This window comes from Vicugna pacos, chromosome 4, assembly GCF_048564905.1.
Source record: "Vicugna pacos chromosome 4, VicPac4, whole genome shotgun sequence".
Lineage (NCBI taxonomy): Eukaryota > Metazoa > Chordata > Mammalia > Artiodactyla > Camelidae > Vicugna > Vicugna pacos.
The window spans coordinates 270,780-284,106 of NC_132990.1; the positions used below are offsets into that span (position 1 = coordinate 270,780).

The 13,327-nt window shown below is 40.9% G+C and overlaps 1 protein-coding gene across 4 annotated transcripts in view; it reads left to right on the forward strand.

The window, feature by feature from the left end:
- Positions 1-13,327, forward strand: part of LOC140695934 (uncharacterized) — a 107,919-nt gene that overhangs the window by 59,881 nt on the left and 34,711 nt on the right. Inside the window, exons 4-5 of one of the 4 annotated variants that reach the window (XM_072959043.1) lie at positions 6,759-6,873; positions 9,629-9,716. In XM_072959043.1, the coding sequence (XP_072815144.1) occupies positions 9,684-9,716 (33 nt within the window). In that variant the 5' untranslated portion in view covers positions 6,759-6,873; positions 9,629-9,683. Of the gene's footprint in view, positions 1-6,711; positions 6,874-9,628; positions 9,717-13,327 lie in introns of all 4 variants that reach the window. The other 3 variants (XM_072959041.1, XM_072959040.1, XM_072959042.1) reach the window with 3 other exon arrangements.

Genomic DNA, 13,327 nt, shown 5'->3' on the forward strand with positions numbered 1-13,327 from the left:
GTACACGAATGTTAGTAGTGGATTTATTCAAAATGACCCCAAACCAAAAACCGCCCAGATGTCCTCATCACGTGAATGGTGAAACAAGCTAGGTTACATCCATCCCATGGGATACAACTCAACAATAGAAATGAATGAACTACTGGTAACACACAACAACTTGGATGCATCACTGGGGAATTACACTGAGAGAAATAAGGGAATCCCCCAGAGTTTACATAAAATCTGATCCCAGCTACATAATGTTTTTGAATTGAGAAAATTTTAGAAATGCAGAACAGATCAATGGTTGCTAGAAGACGGGGATGGTGAGAGGAGAGGTGTGTGGATGGGAAGGAGGATGTGGGCGTGGGGATTGAGGGGACTGGGGGTGAAATTGTTTGGTGTCTGGACTGTCACGAGAGATACAGGAACCTCCACATGTGTTAAGATTGCATAGAACTAAGTACCCATATACAGATGCATACATCCACCTATAAGTACTCCATACAATACTGGGGAAATCTCTATAAGATTCATGAATAGTATCAATGTTATTACCCCTGTTGGGATATTACAGTAGTTTTACAACATGTTATCGTTTGGGGAAACTGGGTAATGTGTACACAGGGTAGAGCCAAAGTATTTCTTTCTTTTTATTTTTTTAATTGATGTATAGTCAGTTATAATGTGTCAATTTCTGGTGCACAGCACAATGTCACTGTCATGGATATACATACATATATTCATTTTCATGTTCATAGAATCTCTTACAGCTAACTGCACATGAGTCGAAAACTACCTCACAAAAATTTTAATTAAAAACAAATCTTTGCCCATCATCCAGCCAGTTGGGGATGGCACTGAAGAGGCAATCTGTTCCTCTTCAAGTCCAGATGCTGGATCTCACTGTGTCCTGGTTTCATGGTGCTCTCTACGTGACCCTTGGGATGTGGTCCCTTGATTTTATTTTCAAATGAGTTAAAAATACAAACATCTGTTACGCTTATTGGAAATGACTTAGATTTGGGATGATGTTCTTCTGACCTGGGTGGGGCCAGCCAAGATCCAGCTTCTGCCGCCTTCGCTAGGATAAATCATTGCATTTTCTCTTTCTTGGTTTTAATGGAAATAAAATGCTCTTTATTTACTGAAATGGTTGTTAAAGAGATGCGTGAATAATAGAGTACTTGACTTACATAGAGGAAGTTGTAATATAAAGCTGGTGTTATTAGCAGTGGTCTGTACCCCTGTTTTGAAGATCCTAGAAGCTTGGCTTTGACAGCTCTCCATGGAACGGGAAGTGATGTTTATTTTAATCACCTGTCCTGAAGGACCTGTAGTGTTTCCTTAATTGCCCTCAGAGAATTTTGGTAAAACATAGAATAGCTTCCCTGTTCTTCTTAAACACTTAGGAAATGCATATAGAAATTAAGAAACCAGAGAGGCAGGGGTAGAGCTAGTTTTAGATTGTATGTAGAATATCTGTTGAGAATACTAATCTAGCATTAATCCTCCTTTCTAGATATTAAGGAGGAATCTTCATGTCACACCCGCGACCTGTGATGTTATTTCTTGACATATGACTGCTGTAGTATTTGAGATTTAAATTCTTGCAGTTATTTTTTTTTTAGTTACTCCAAGTGGTTTTAGGTATAGATTGATTTTTTTGCACAAATTCAATAATGCCTAACAGCTCATGTTCTAGTTGTTTTCTCATTAATTTACAGCACTGTTCATGTTTTAAAACACAGTGACCTTTGTCTAATCTACAAGCTGTCTGCTGTGACCATTGTTTTTTCTGTTTTTACTTCATCAAAGAGCCTTTTTGTGAAGATGAAATGCTAACGTTGTAAACCCCATGACATTTGCACCAGTTCTTGAAGAGCTGTGGCTAGTTAGATGTACAACATTGGAATGGCTGCCTTTACTCTGAATATCAATATAATCAATTACTAGCTGTCACTCCTTTTTTTGTATGTAACATTTCCAAAAAAAATAAAATAAAATAACATTTCCTGCAGTGAAAGGGTGTATGACATCAACTGAATCATAAATTGCAAAGAAAGGCATCAGTCAGAAGGATTGCAGTTATAATTCTTCGTAATTTGGAAGATTCTACCAGTATAACGCCTGTTAAAGAAATGAAGTTAAGATCTAGGGATGGCGCTACACTCAAATCAGGATGTGGAAATACACAAAAGTAAATCATCTTTTGGGTTCTTGCCTCTTCGAAGGGCAGAAAAAGACCCTAAACACCTGCATACTATTACTCGGAGGCCATCACATGCCATCATCAGTCTAGCTCGCTTTCACATTTCCCTTTACTTATTAGAGCAATTCATTAACTATTTGTGTATGGGAAGAGAATTTAAGGAAATGGATGTTTTTACCAAAGGGATTGATTTGACCTGGAGTTGAGGACAGAATCGAGCACCACATCGAAGGTGGTGGTGAGGGTGTGATGGAATTGACTATGTAGACACTGAGTAGGGTTGTGCAGAGAAGGCGGCACAGTAGTAGGAGCAAAGTGAGAATGGGAGATGCAACAAGGTGTGAAGGGGCATCCGTGTTCCTGCCTTTGCAAACAGTGGTTGAGTTTGGTTTTGAAGCCTTGGGTTGGCCTTGTTGGCTGGAAAGCTTAGGAAGACACCAGTAGATGACTTCATTTCAGGAGCCCTGGGAAAGTCTAGTGCCTCCTGAGGCCCTCCACTTCCTGGTTGGTTGATTCCCCAAATTTCTCTAGAAATAATAAGTTTTCCACACCTGTTAAAATGTAAATGTCCCTCTGAAAAAGAACTCATTTAACCACATTTATAGGACCGTGTTCATTTATCCCGCAGGCTTTTCAGAGGGGCATGGGGAAAGTGTTTGAAAACATCCTAACCCAAATGACTGATTCACACTGTATCACCAAAGAAGGACCAGGGGCAGGTTCTTATCAGGTGTTGGGGCCACAGGAAGAGAGCAGATGGGCCAGGGGCAGGAAGTGGGTGCCCCCTGGTTGGGGAAAAGAGCAGGACATCCCTGGTTCCCCCACAGTTCAGCCTAGTGGAGGTCCCATGTATCCTAGTTGCTAGGGGAATGCCATGATGAGGACTCCTGCCTTCCTGGAGTGACTTTACACACTTAAGAATGAGTTGGTTGCTGCCAAGTGCTTAAGTGACCACCTGGTATGAGGGAGTCAGGTGACCCCTCCATGTCAGTGTTTCATCTTCTCAAAGTCACTTCTACAACAGGGCGAAGGATAGCTTAGGCAATCCCTCCGTCTGCATGAGGAGGGGGTGTGGGTGTGTCTGTAGGTGCTCTCCGCTGAGGTGCCCAGGGTGGCAGTGCACACAGTGAGGAACAGACAGCAAACTCACTGAGTTCTTCTTGATCCCCCACCTTAAAACCAAATGATTCCTTAATTGGTTTAAGGTTTATATACCAATGAGTCTGCATGAAGCCCTGTGTTTGTATAGCAGTGATCAGAACTAAAGCACTGAGTCGTGAACACCAAACTAGAAAAATTGAAAACAGTTTGTGGCACCTTGAACTCAACCCAGATAGTCATTCTGCTTTGGTTTTGCCAAATAATCACAAAATGAACCAGTTCAATTTGGAATGTAAGCCAGAAGTTCCAAATCATATCAAAACAGGAACACCAAGAGTGCCTCCAAAAGCAAGGAAATCAAAACTAGTTTTCAGTTGATTCAAATGGCTAATTTGTCAATTTCTCATTATCCTATTGGCTTTTCTTTCTTTCAAGAATTATATGAGCTAGCTCTCCAAAGAATTTAAAATTTGAATTTAAAGTGAACATTGCCACTAGAAATCAAATGAGGCCATTGTACTAGTTTTATAATAAAGTATGCAAGAGCAATGGGTTTTTCTTACTTATAAAAATGTAAAATACTTGTAAAAATTTCAATAAAATTCCTTGAAACAAACAAATGATGTATTTCAATCAAGAGACATCTCTGATCTTAAGAAATTGGTACGTGCCAGCCAAGTTGACGATAAAGCAACTCTCATCTTCTTTTGGTGATGTTTCTCTTGACGTGGACGCCTGTGACAAGACAATAAGTGGAATAGTATAATGGGCTGAATGTTTGCTTCCCTCAAAAATTCATATATTGAAGTCCTAACCCCCCTAATGTGATGGTGTTTGGAAGGTGGCCTTTGGAAGGTGTCTAGGTGTAGATGAGGTCATGTGGGTGGGGCTCTAGTGATGGGACTAGTGCTCCTATAAGAAAAGGGAGTGATATTAGAGTGCTTTCTCTCCCTACCATGTGAGCTCAGTGAGAAAACAGGCATCTGCAAGCCAGGAAGTAGGCTCTTACTGGGGAACCAAGTCAGCTGGCACCTTGACCTTGGACTTCCAGCCTCCAGAAGTAGGAGGAAAATCACACCCAGTCTGCAGTATTTTGTTATGACAGCCTGAGCTGATTAAGACGGGTGGCTTCTGTGCTACTGAGAGGGCTGAGAGTCTGGTCAGGACCAAATGTGCTTTTGGAGAACTTTCAGAACTTTGGATTTTCTTACTTGGGAGTCACATCTCTACCCTCACAGCTGCCCTTGCTTGGACCAAAGAAATTGCTCCTATCCTGAGACATCCCTTGCCTTCCAGAAAAGCTGCCCCTTCCCTCTTCCTCTGGGGTATCTGCATTGTTTAGTGTAACTAACTGTTCTACAACATCTACTTCATTTTTAAGTGTTCTGCTCTAATGGGTCACTTAACAAATGTATACTGAAGACCATGACCATGCAAGATAGAGGTGAGCAATGGATCTAGCTCCTTGGAGGAGTTTATAACCTGTTTGGGATGGTAAACTACATTCACTGGGAAACTCATGCAATGATGTACAATTTAGTGCATGAGGGGTAGTCCCTTGAAATGCTCCTCAGCCTTTCTGGTACCTCCTCTGCCTTGGGGGGCCCTCACTGGATATTTGTTGTTGTTTCCTTCAGTTCAGAATTTCAGGTTCAGCAAGAACTAATCAGCATACTGCCTTATCAACGCATTACAATCAAAGTTCTGAAAAGGAGCTAGCTAGAAGACAAATTGGCTTAATGGGTCGATTCTTTTTTTTTTTTTTCTAATCTGCCTCTTTAGCATCACTGATGCTAATTGTGATTGGAGAGCCAATGGCTTCCCACCACAAGATGTCCTAGTGTCACTGTGGGATTGTTTTGAATCCCATTAATTCATTTTGAGGAGAAATAAATACGAAGTAATTTGAAAACACTTTTTTTCAAATTCCAAGAAAGAAATTGTCTCTTTATAATGACTCTGATATGTTTCTCAGCTTTTCTGAGCTATTCTATTATATCTAATCAACGATTATTTGTATTAGTAAAATAATTTTAATTTTAGTTACTGTAGTTTTAAATGTCTTCACGCTTAGTTTTTCCTCATTTTTCTTCTTCTAATTACTTTTATTAATTATAATAAACTTCAGAGTCTTCCTCTTAAAAAAGAAAACTGCCAGAACGTTTGGCATTTTTTAGAAGTTCAATTCGCGCTGTTATTTAAATGTAAAAATACGTGGGTGAATCTGTAGTACTAAAGACAAATAGATACCCAAGTGACTAAAAATAACTACAAAGACCCTAAAGTCAAAAAACAAAGATCTTAGTACTCACCTGAATCACCCAGCTCATTTGTACGTGAATGTCCGTTTGATTTTACTTGCCTAATTTTTCACAATTTTTCCTACAGCCTAAACGGCTGCAATTCATTCACTTGAGCGAGGGTGCAATGGAACTGACACTTTGAGAAGTACAGGTGGTAGCTCAAGGTCCACGTCCATTAGGGAGGCGTGCCCGCGCCCAGGGGCACTGTGGGTAATGTAGTCCCGCCCCGAGGTATTGTGGGTAGCGTACTTCCGCGCCGCGCTCTGGTGGTTCGGAACGCTGTGGCCATCATTCCACGCTTGTCATCAAGCCTGCCCTTAGCCGCTGACTCTCGGGGACAGAGGGTCGGGAAAGCACGGAGACGGTGAGCGCGAGGGCGGGCGATGTTGGTACGCTCTGGCCGGGGGTTCCTTGAGATCTGTTTTTTTTCCGGGCGGGGTCGAACGGGGGTCTCGGGTCTCGCCTTACTGACGGGGCTGGGGGCCCAGCGTCCTGGCCCAGCGGCCTCGGAACTGGTGCAGATGACTTTGGGGGACAGAAGCACCCTTCGCCCGGAGCAGACGTCCCCACTGCTGGGCGCGCAATTCGGACTTCTTTCTTGGGTGTTAATTGGGGCTCGCGACTGGGTGGTGCCCACCGGGGTGATGGAGGTACCGCTTGGCCCTTAGGAGCTGGATTTTGGGGGATACGCCCAGACTCGCCTTGATGGGAGGGTGGGCTTGGGTCAGCGGCCTCGTGGCCCGCGGGCTCCCGGAGGTATTTGGAAGGGTCCGGTGAGGGTAAGGCGTCCCTGGGTTTGCGTCGGGTGTCTTACGAAGTTGTTTGGCTCCTTTAGCCTTGGGGCTCCTCTTGGAACATGGGGTGGAGCAAGTGGAGGGGAGGGAGCCCATGGGGTAGGGAACTTTCCCCCAAGCCCCAGGGGACTGGTGGCTGGCTCCCCAAATTGCTGTGGGTGGGGGAGGGGAGTGGATGATAAGACATCCAGACGGTTTATTTTAAACTTTGCATTGTGAAAACATTGTAAACATACGCAGAAGTAGCCGTGAGGTTTCATGGATCAATCACTTAGATCTACCACTTATTAGTGAGAGAACCCTGTCCTTTCTTCCCCAGATCCTCAACCCCAAGTGTGCATCTCTTTGGTCATTGCTTCTCCCCAGGGGCCGGTGCCAGCCCTGCTGTAGGAGTTCCGGCTTTCGAAGGGAGAGTTCAGGTCCTGGTCTACCTCTTTCTCGGCGTCATCTTGAACGAAGTGCTGAACCTCCTGGAGCTGTGGTGAGTGTTGGAAAGAGGTAGAACGGGTGTCTGGCACAGGCTAATATAACGTTCATTTCAGTAACATTTAATAATGTTCATATGTATTTTCACTAAGACATGTAGGCGCTTAGAAGACTAATGTCATGCTGGGTATCAGCATGACTCACAGCAGGTTCATTCTAAAAACCACAGTCCAATTCTGTTCATCATGTTGTCCTTCCCTTCCCTGCCAGGTCGTGATACCTTATTTTAGTGAAGAGCTCCCTAGCTGCAGGCTTAGGGGTTTCCAACCTGTTGTCTGGCCTGGGAGAGAATCCTGAGGCTGAAGCTGCTTGCTTTGTACCAGGTTTCTCCTGAGAGCACTCTATACTCCCTTAGATCCAGAGGGGACTGCCTGTCAGGGCGGAGAGCATTTCTAGGGGCTTGGCAGCCCTGCCTCAGATGGATACCACTTTATGGCTTGACTTATTTTTACCAGAATCTTTTACAGAACAGAAGTTTTTAATCTTAACAGAATCCAACTTACGAGAACTTTTCTTGCATGGTTGTGTTTTTGGTGTTATATGTGAAAAAATATTGCCAAATTATTTTCTAAGAGTTTTATAGTTTCACATTTTACTTTTAAGTTTATGATTCATTTTGATTTAGTTTTTGTGAAAGGTATAAAGGTCTGTGTCCAGATTCTTTTTTTTTTTTTTTTTGATGTGTGAATGTTCATTTGTTCCACTACTGCCATTTGTTAAAGAGCTAACCCCGTCTCCATTGAATTTCCTTTGCTCCCTTGTCAAAATTCAGTTGACTCTATTTGTGTCAATTTCTTTGCTCTCTATTCTGTTCCATTGATCTATTTGTCTATTTTTTAAATTTGTTTTTTGCCAATACTGCACTTTTTTGATTACTGTAGCTGTGTAGTAAGTTATGAAATCTCATCGTGTCAGTCTCCTGACTTTGTTCTTCTGCAGTGTTGTGTTGGCTCTTCTGGGTCCCTTGCTTCTCCATATAACTCTAGAACCATTTTGCTGACATCTTCAAAGTAACCTGCTGGGAATTTGATAGACTGAATGTATAGATCAAGTTGGAAAGAACTGACATTTTAACAATATCATGTCTCCCTACCCATGATATGGAATATTATTATTATTTTTTAGCTCTTCCTTGATATCTTTTAGCAGAGTTTTGTAGTTTTCCTCATATAGATCTTATACAATTATTTTGGATTTATACCCAAGTATTTCATTTTTGTGTATGTTAATATTGTAGTGTTTTTGATTTCAAATTTCTCTTATTTACGGCTTGTATATAGGAAAGCAATTATTTTTTGTGTATTAACTTGGATCCTGCAGCCTTGGTATAGTCACTTGTTAGTTCCAGAAATTTCTTGTTGATTCTTTGGGATTTTCTACATAGACAATCAGGTCATCTGCAGACAAAGACAGTTTTGTTTCTTCCTTCTCAATCAGTATGCCTTTTCTTTTCTTTTCTTGTTTTCTTGCATTAGCTTGCAATTCCAGTACGGTGTTGAATAGGAGTAGCGAAAGGTAACATTCTTGCCTTGTTTTTGATCTTAGTGGGACAGCATCTAGTTTCTCACCATTAAATATGCTGTTGGTGTCAATTCTGCACTCTTTTTTTTTTTTTTTGCACTATTTATTTAAGCTTAGACACAATTACTTGCAGAGGTTGCCAGCACAGCTCTTTTTAGCCTAAGCCTAACAAAATTAATATTAATTGTTTAATGTCATCTAACATGCAGTTAGTGTTCAGTTTTCTTTGATTGCCTCCAAAATGTCTAAACAATGTCCACACATTGCACTTCATTGATATGTCTCTCAAGCCTCCTTTTTTCCCATAAGTCCTGATTTTATGCTATTAACTTGTGGAAGTCTTCACATTCTTTTAAAAATTGCAAATTATGCCAATTCACCCTTAGTATTTCAGCATCATTTCTTAATAGTGACTATTTTTGTATGTCCAGAATATTATGATCGTACCTAACAATATTCACAGTCATTCTCCAACATCATCTAATACCCAGTTCATATTGAATTAGCCTTCTTAGTCCCCTAAATGTCTTTCAGTTCATTTGTGCAAACTAGTCAATCAAGGCATACAGATAACACATGAAGCGTGATTTCTCTCTTAAGTAGTTCCGCAGTAAGGAAAATCTCTCAAAAATTTCATCATGAAATTGACTTGTTGAAGACCTAGCCCATTTTATGACTGCCCATTCTTAAATTTCATGTCACATTTCAAATCTTGGGAACCTAATCTTGGAATATATAAGTGGAGAGGAAGGTGCAATGAGATTATGGCTTCCACCCTGCTTCAGGTCTCCCCCCGGATGTACATTGTCTAGAGCGCTATAGCCCTCTTTGTGTTTTTAGTTTCCTGGGCCTTGTCCTTTGACCTCAGGGCAGACGTGGATGGGGAACTTGTGTTATCAGTATGATAGGTCCTTTTATTTCTCAGCATGAGTGCTTACCTGTGGACACTCTGAGACGCTTTTCCTCTTAAGAGTCTACCCAGTGACTTAATAGTCTCATCCAGCTTCTGGGGGCTGAGGGCTTCATTTCCCAACTGGAGATTGGGGCTGAGCCTGCTGCTGGCCCACCTCTGGGAGCCTTATTTATAGGACACTGGTTAAGAGTGGGCTGCCCCGATGCCCTCTGCAGCCTCCCTTCCTACCTCCCTGTCACCCCTGTTGAACTGGGAGGCTGGATACAAGGGTACTACTCCTCCCAAGCACACCCTCATTTCTCTTCTCTTTCCCCAGCTCTGCTTCTGCAGCTGGACTCTTCTCTAAGAAGAGCACTCAGCAGACCAAGAATATGGCCCCAGGTCTCCTGACAACCAGGGATGAGGTGAGTCCTGAAATTTCTTCCTAGCTGTTGCAGGATGGACCCATTGCATTTTCTTGTCCTGTAAATTCTGTGTTGGTGGTAGACCATACCTAGCCCTGATCTTGGAGATGTGACTTACCTTACCTGGATCGTTTTCTCAGACTCCTCTGCTCCATTCATGACTCATGCATTCACCAAGTAGCAAAATGTTATCAGCGTAGTTAAAATACAGATGCAAGATATTCATGCTGATGTGCCCTGTGATTCCCAAGGCAGGAAAAAGGGAAGGAAATCTTTCAAGGGAGGAGCTGCCTGAGCTGCCTCTGACAGAGTTGGCAAGTGGAAGAGCTGAGGGAAGACATCCTTTGGGAATGTGGCAGGAAGCCAACCATGTGTCAGAGACTGGGCGACCTGCAGACTGTCCCTCACCATGTTGGAAGCTTGAAGCAGCAGCGACCTTTTGTCACTTGAGTTTGTGTAGAGGTGAGGGTGCTAGCCTGCTGTCTCCTGGTGATTCATGGATAGATTTAGTTTGGCTGGCCTTGTGCTTTTCCACACTTGAAAATTGGAAGATTGCACCTAAGTCCTGAGTCTACACTCATGATGTGTATGACAGGTAGCTGGAGCCACACAGCATCTCCTTGGTGTTGTCACACCCCCTTGTGTCCCTTGACCCCATGGCCAAGGCACCTGCTTCATTTACTCTTTACCGCCTTCACCCACTCTGAGCCTGGATGGAGGTAGTTCAGCCAGAATCCTGAAAGCCAGGCTGAGTTTTGAGGAGTTTGCCAAGTTGAATTCAAGGATTTGGAAATAAATAGTAATCAAATGAATTATTAAAGGAAAGATTTTCTAAGCCTTAAGACTAGGGAGCATGTTAAGTTGACATAATCAAGTGGAGTTAACATGTATTGACCGCCTAAGCAGATGCCAATTGAAATAAGTGTGTTGATCATATCATGTATGCCAATTAGTGTCAACTGGGCTAATTCCGTTTTCCATTGCCTGTTCTGTAATAAAATTGGCAAGTGTAGAATTTTTTTTGCAAGATCTGGACATGATCTTAATACTGAGCTCATATGGTGGATATTGGCCTGTTACTGTATCAGTTAAAAATGATTGGTTTTTATGTTTTCAGACATCACCAAAGGCTGGATATTCCTCGGTTTTTACATCTTTTAAATCTTTGAGAGAAAATGTATATGTAGTATATGTGATTCAGAATGTTCCCTAAGGTAATAAGGAGAGCTTTTCTTTTGTATGTTTCACTTTACCATTTCTGCTGTTAATAGAGAAGCATTCTTGGCCCAAAAGAAACATTACTTTACCTGTCCCTTCTGTGCCATTTCCTGTGGGAGCTTTAGCACACCTTGAGTCTTACCCTGTCTAGAACCAACATCTCTCAATATATATTTTTTCCTTTTATTCATTTCCTCCTGAAAAGTTGATGCCAGGGCATGAGCATCTGAGTGACTTTGATTTTTAAGGTGAGGTTTCCATACCTGGAAGAGTGTCAGGCAGTCAGAACGTACTTGTTTCATAAAGGGACCACAATCTTAACTTATTTTGAGAGCACAAGAGAACAGAGAGGTTTGTTTGTTTTGTTGCTTGTTATTTGAGATAAAGAAATTACATATCTTAGGATTCTCTACATTGCATTTTCAGGTGCTTTTTTTGTGTGAAGTCTAAACTGTGTAGAATAATCTGACTTACATATATATCATGACATTTAGGCATTTTTCTTAAGGGCTTTTGCCTGAGAGAATAAATTGGAATCTACATTAGAGTTCTGACATAGAAGGGGCTGTAAGCTGTTAACTGGTAATTAATAGTTAGGATTCTTATATTTAATGTTAAAATTTATAGTTGTATATCTCCTGTGTGAAGGAGCATTTGATGGTTTACAAACAGTGATATCTACAGCACAGCCTCCATTCTTACAAGACTGCCAAATTTAGGGGTTTGCCTATCATTGGAATTAAATGTTTGTAAAATTGTTCATTTAGATATAATTCACATTCAATAAAATTTGCCATTTTAAATAATATAATTGAGGAGATTTTAGTATATTCATAAAGTAGTTCACCCCTCACCACTATCTCATTCAATAATGTTTTCATCATTCCCCAAAGAAACCCCACACCCATTAGGAGTCACTCGCCACACTTCCCTCCCCCAGCTCCTGGCAACAAGTAATTTATTGTCTGTTTCTATAGATTTGGTTGTTCTGGATGTTTCATATAAATGGAATCATAGAATATATGGTCTTTTGTGTCCGTTTTCTTTTACTTAGTGTTAATATTTTCAAGGTTCATCCATGTTATGGCCCAAATCAGTGATACTTCACTCTCCTTTAAGGTTGAATAATATTCTTCTGTATGGATATCTGACATTTTGTTTATTCATTCATCAATTGATGGACATTTTAGTTATTCCTATCAGTAGAATTAATTAATATTTTTGGTCTGTGTGCATCTTTGATAGGTTGTGATGATAAAATTGTAGTGTATTAAAACTAGCGACTACCTCAGTGTCATACCTTTAAAGATGAAGAAACCACAAACATTCACATTCAAACCGATGACTCTACAGTTTAAAAACATTCCCAGATTTTCACTGTTTCATCCCACTATTTCTCAATCATTGGAAACTTAACCTGTTCTCAACGTTTGAGAATCTGTTTCTGTGGGAAATTTTGTTCATGAAATGAATTTTGGACTTACCACCCAATAGAAGCAAGTGAAACAACACGAGTGTTTTAAAGCACATAAGCTACAACTCTTGTGGTAGAGAGGCTGTGTTCCCTTGTCTGCTTTCAAAACCCTCCACAGGATGATGCTACAGCTTCTTTGCTCTCTATTCTACCCCTAGCTGCCCTTTACCTCCTGCTGGCTGTTTTTCCCTGCTCATATCACAGACTTTCTCCTCCTCCCTGCTCAAGGCATCTGTGTTCTTCATCTCCCTATATGCTTCATCTTCATTCTTAGCCCTCTGCTCTTTCCTTGACTATTCTGAGTCTTAACCCATGTTTTAGATTTTAATAAGTTTTTGAGATATAGTTTACATACCATAATTCACCTTTTGGCTGAAATGATCGGACAAGGACTTTAAAGTCTATATGTTAACTATGTTCAATGAGGAAAAGAAAGATGTAGTATTATCAGATAAAACCAACTTCAAGACAAAGAGAAGAACATTTGGAAAAATAAAGAAGTCACTTCATCAGGAAGACAAGTAATAGTTATGTGTGTATAGATCTAATAATTCAGCTTCAAAATAGTTGACAGAATTCAAGGGAACTGCCCCCCACCCAGTACTTGATAGAACAACTAGGTAAAAAAATCTGTAAAAACATATATTATGTGAGGAAAACTAGCAACTGTGCTATCCTGATTGGTAGTTACAGATCACTGTACCCCTCCTATTGCAGAATACATATTTTTTAGAGTACATTTGGTATGCTCATCAAGACTACATGTAGGTCGATAAAGGAAGTCTTAATAAATTTACAATGATTTAAAGAATGCAGAGTATTTTCTGTGACTCTAGTAGAATTGTGTAAGAAATAAGTAATAAGATATCTAAGTAAATCTCATATATGTATAAATTAACTAACACATTCCTTACTAATT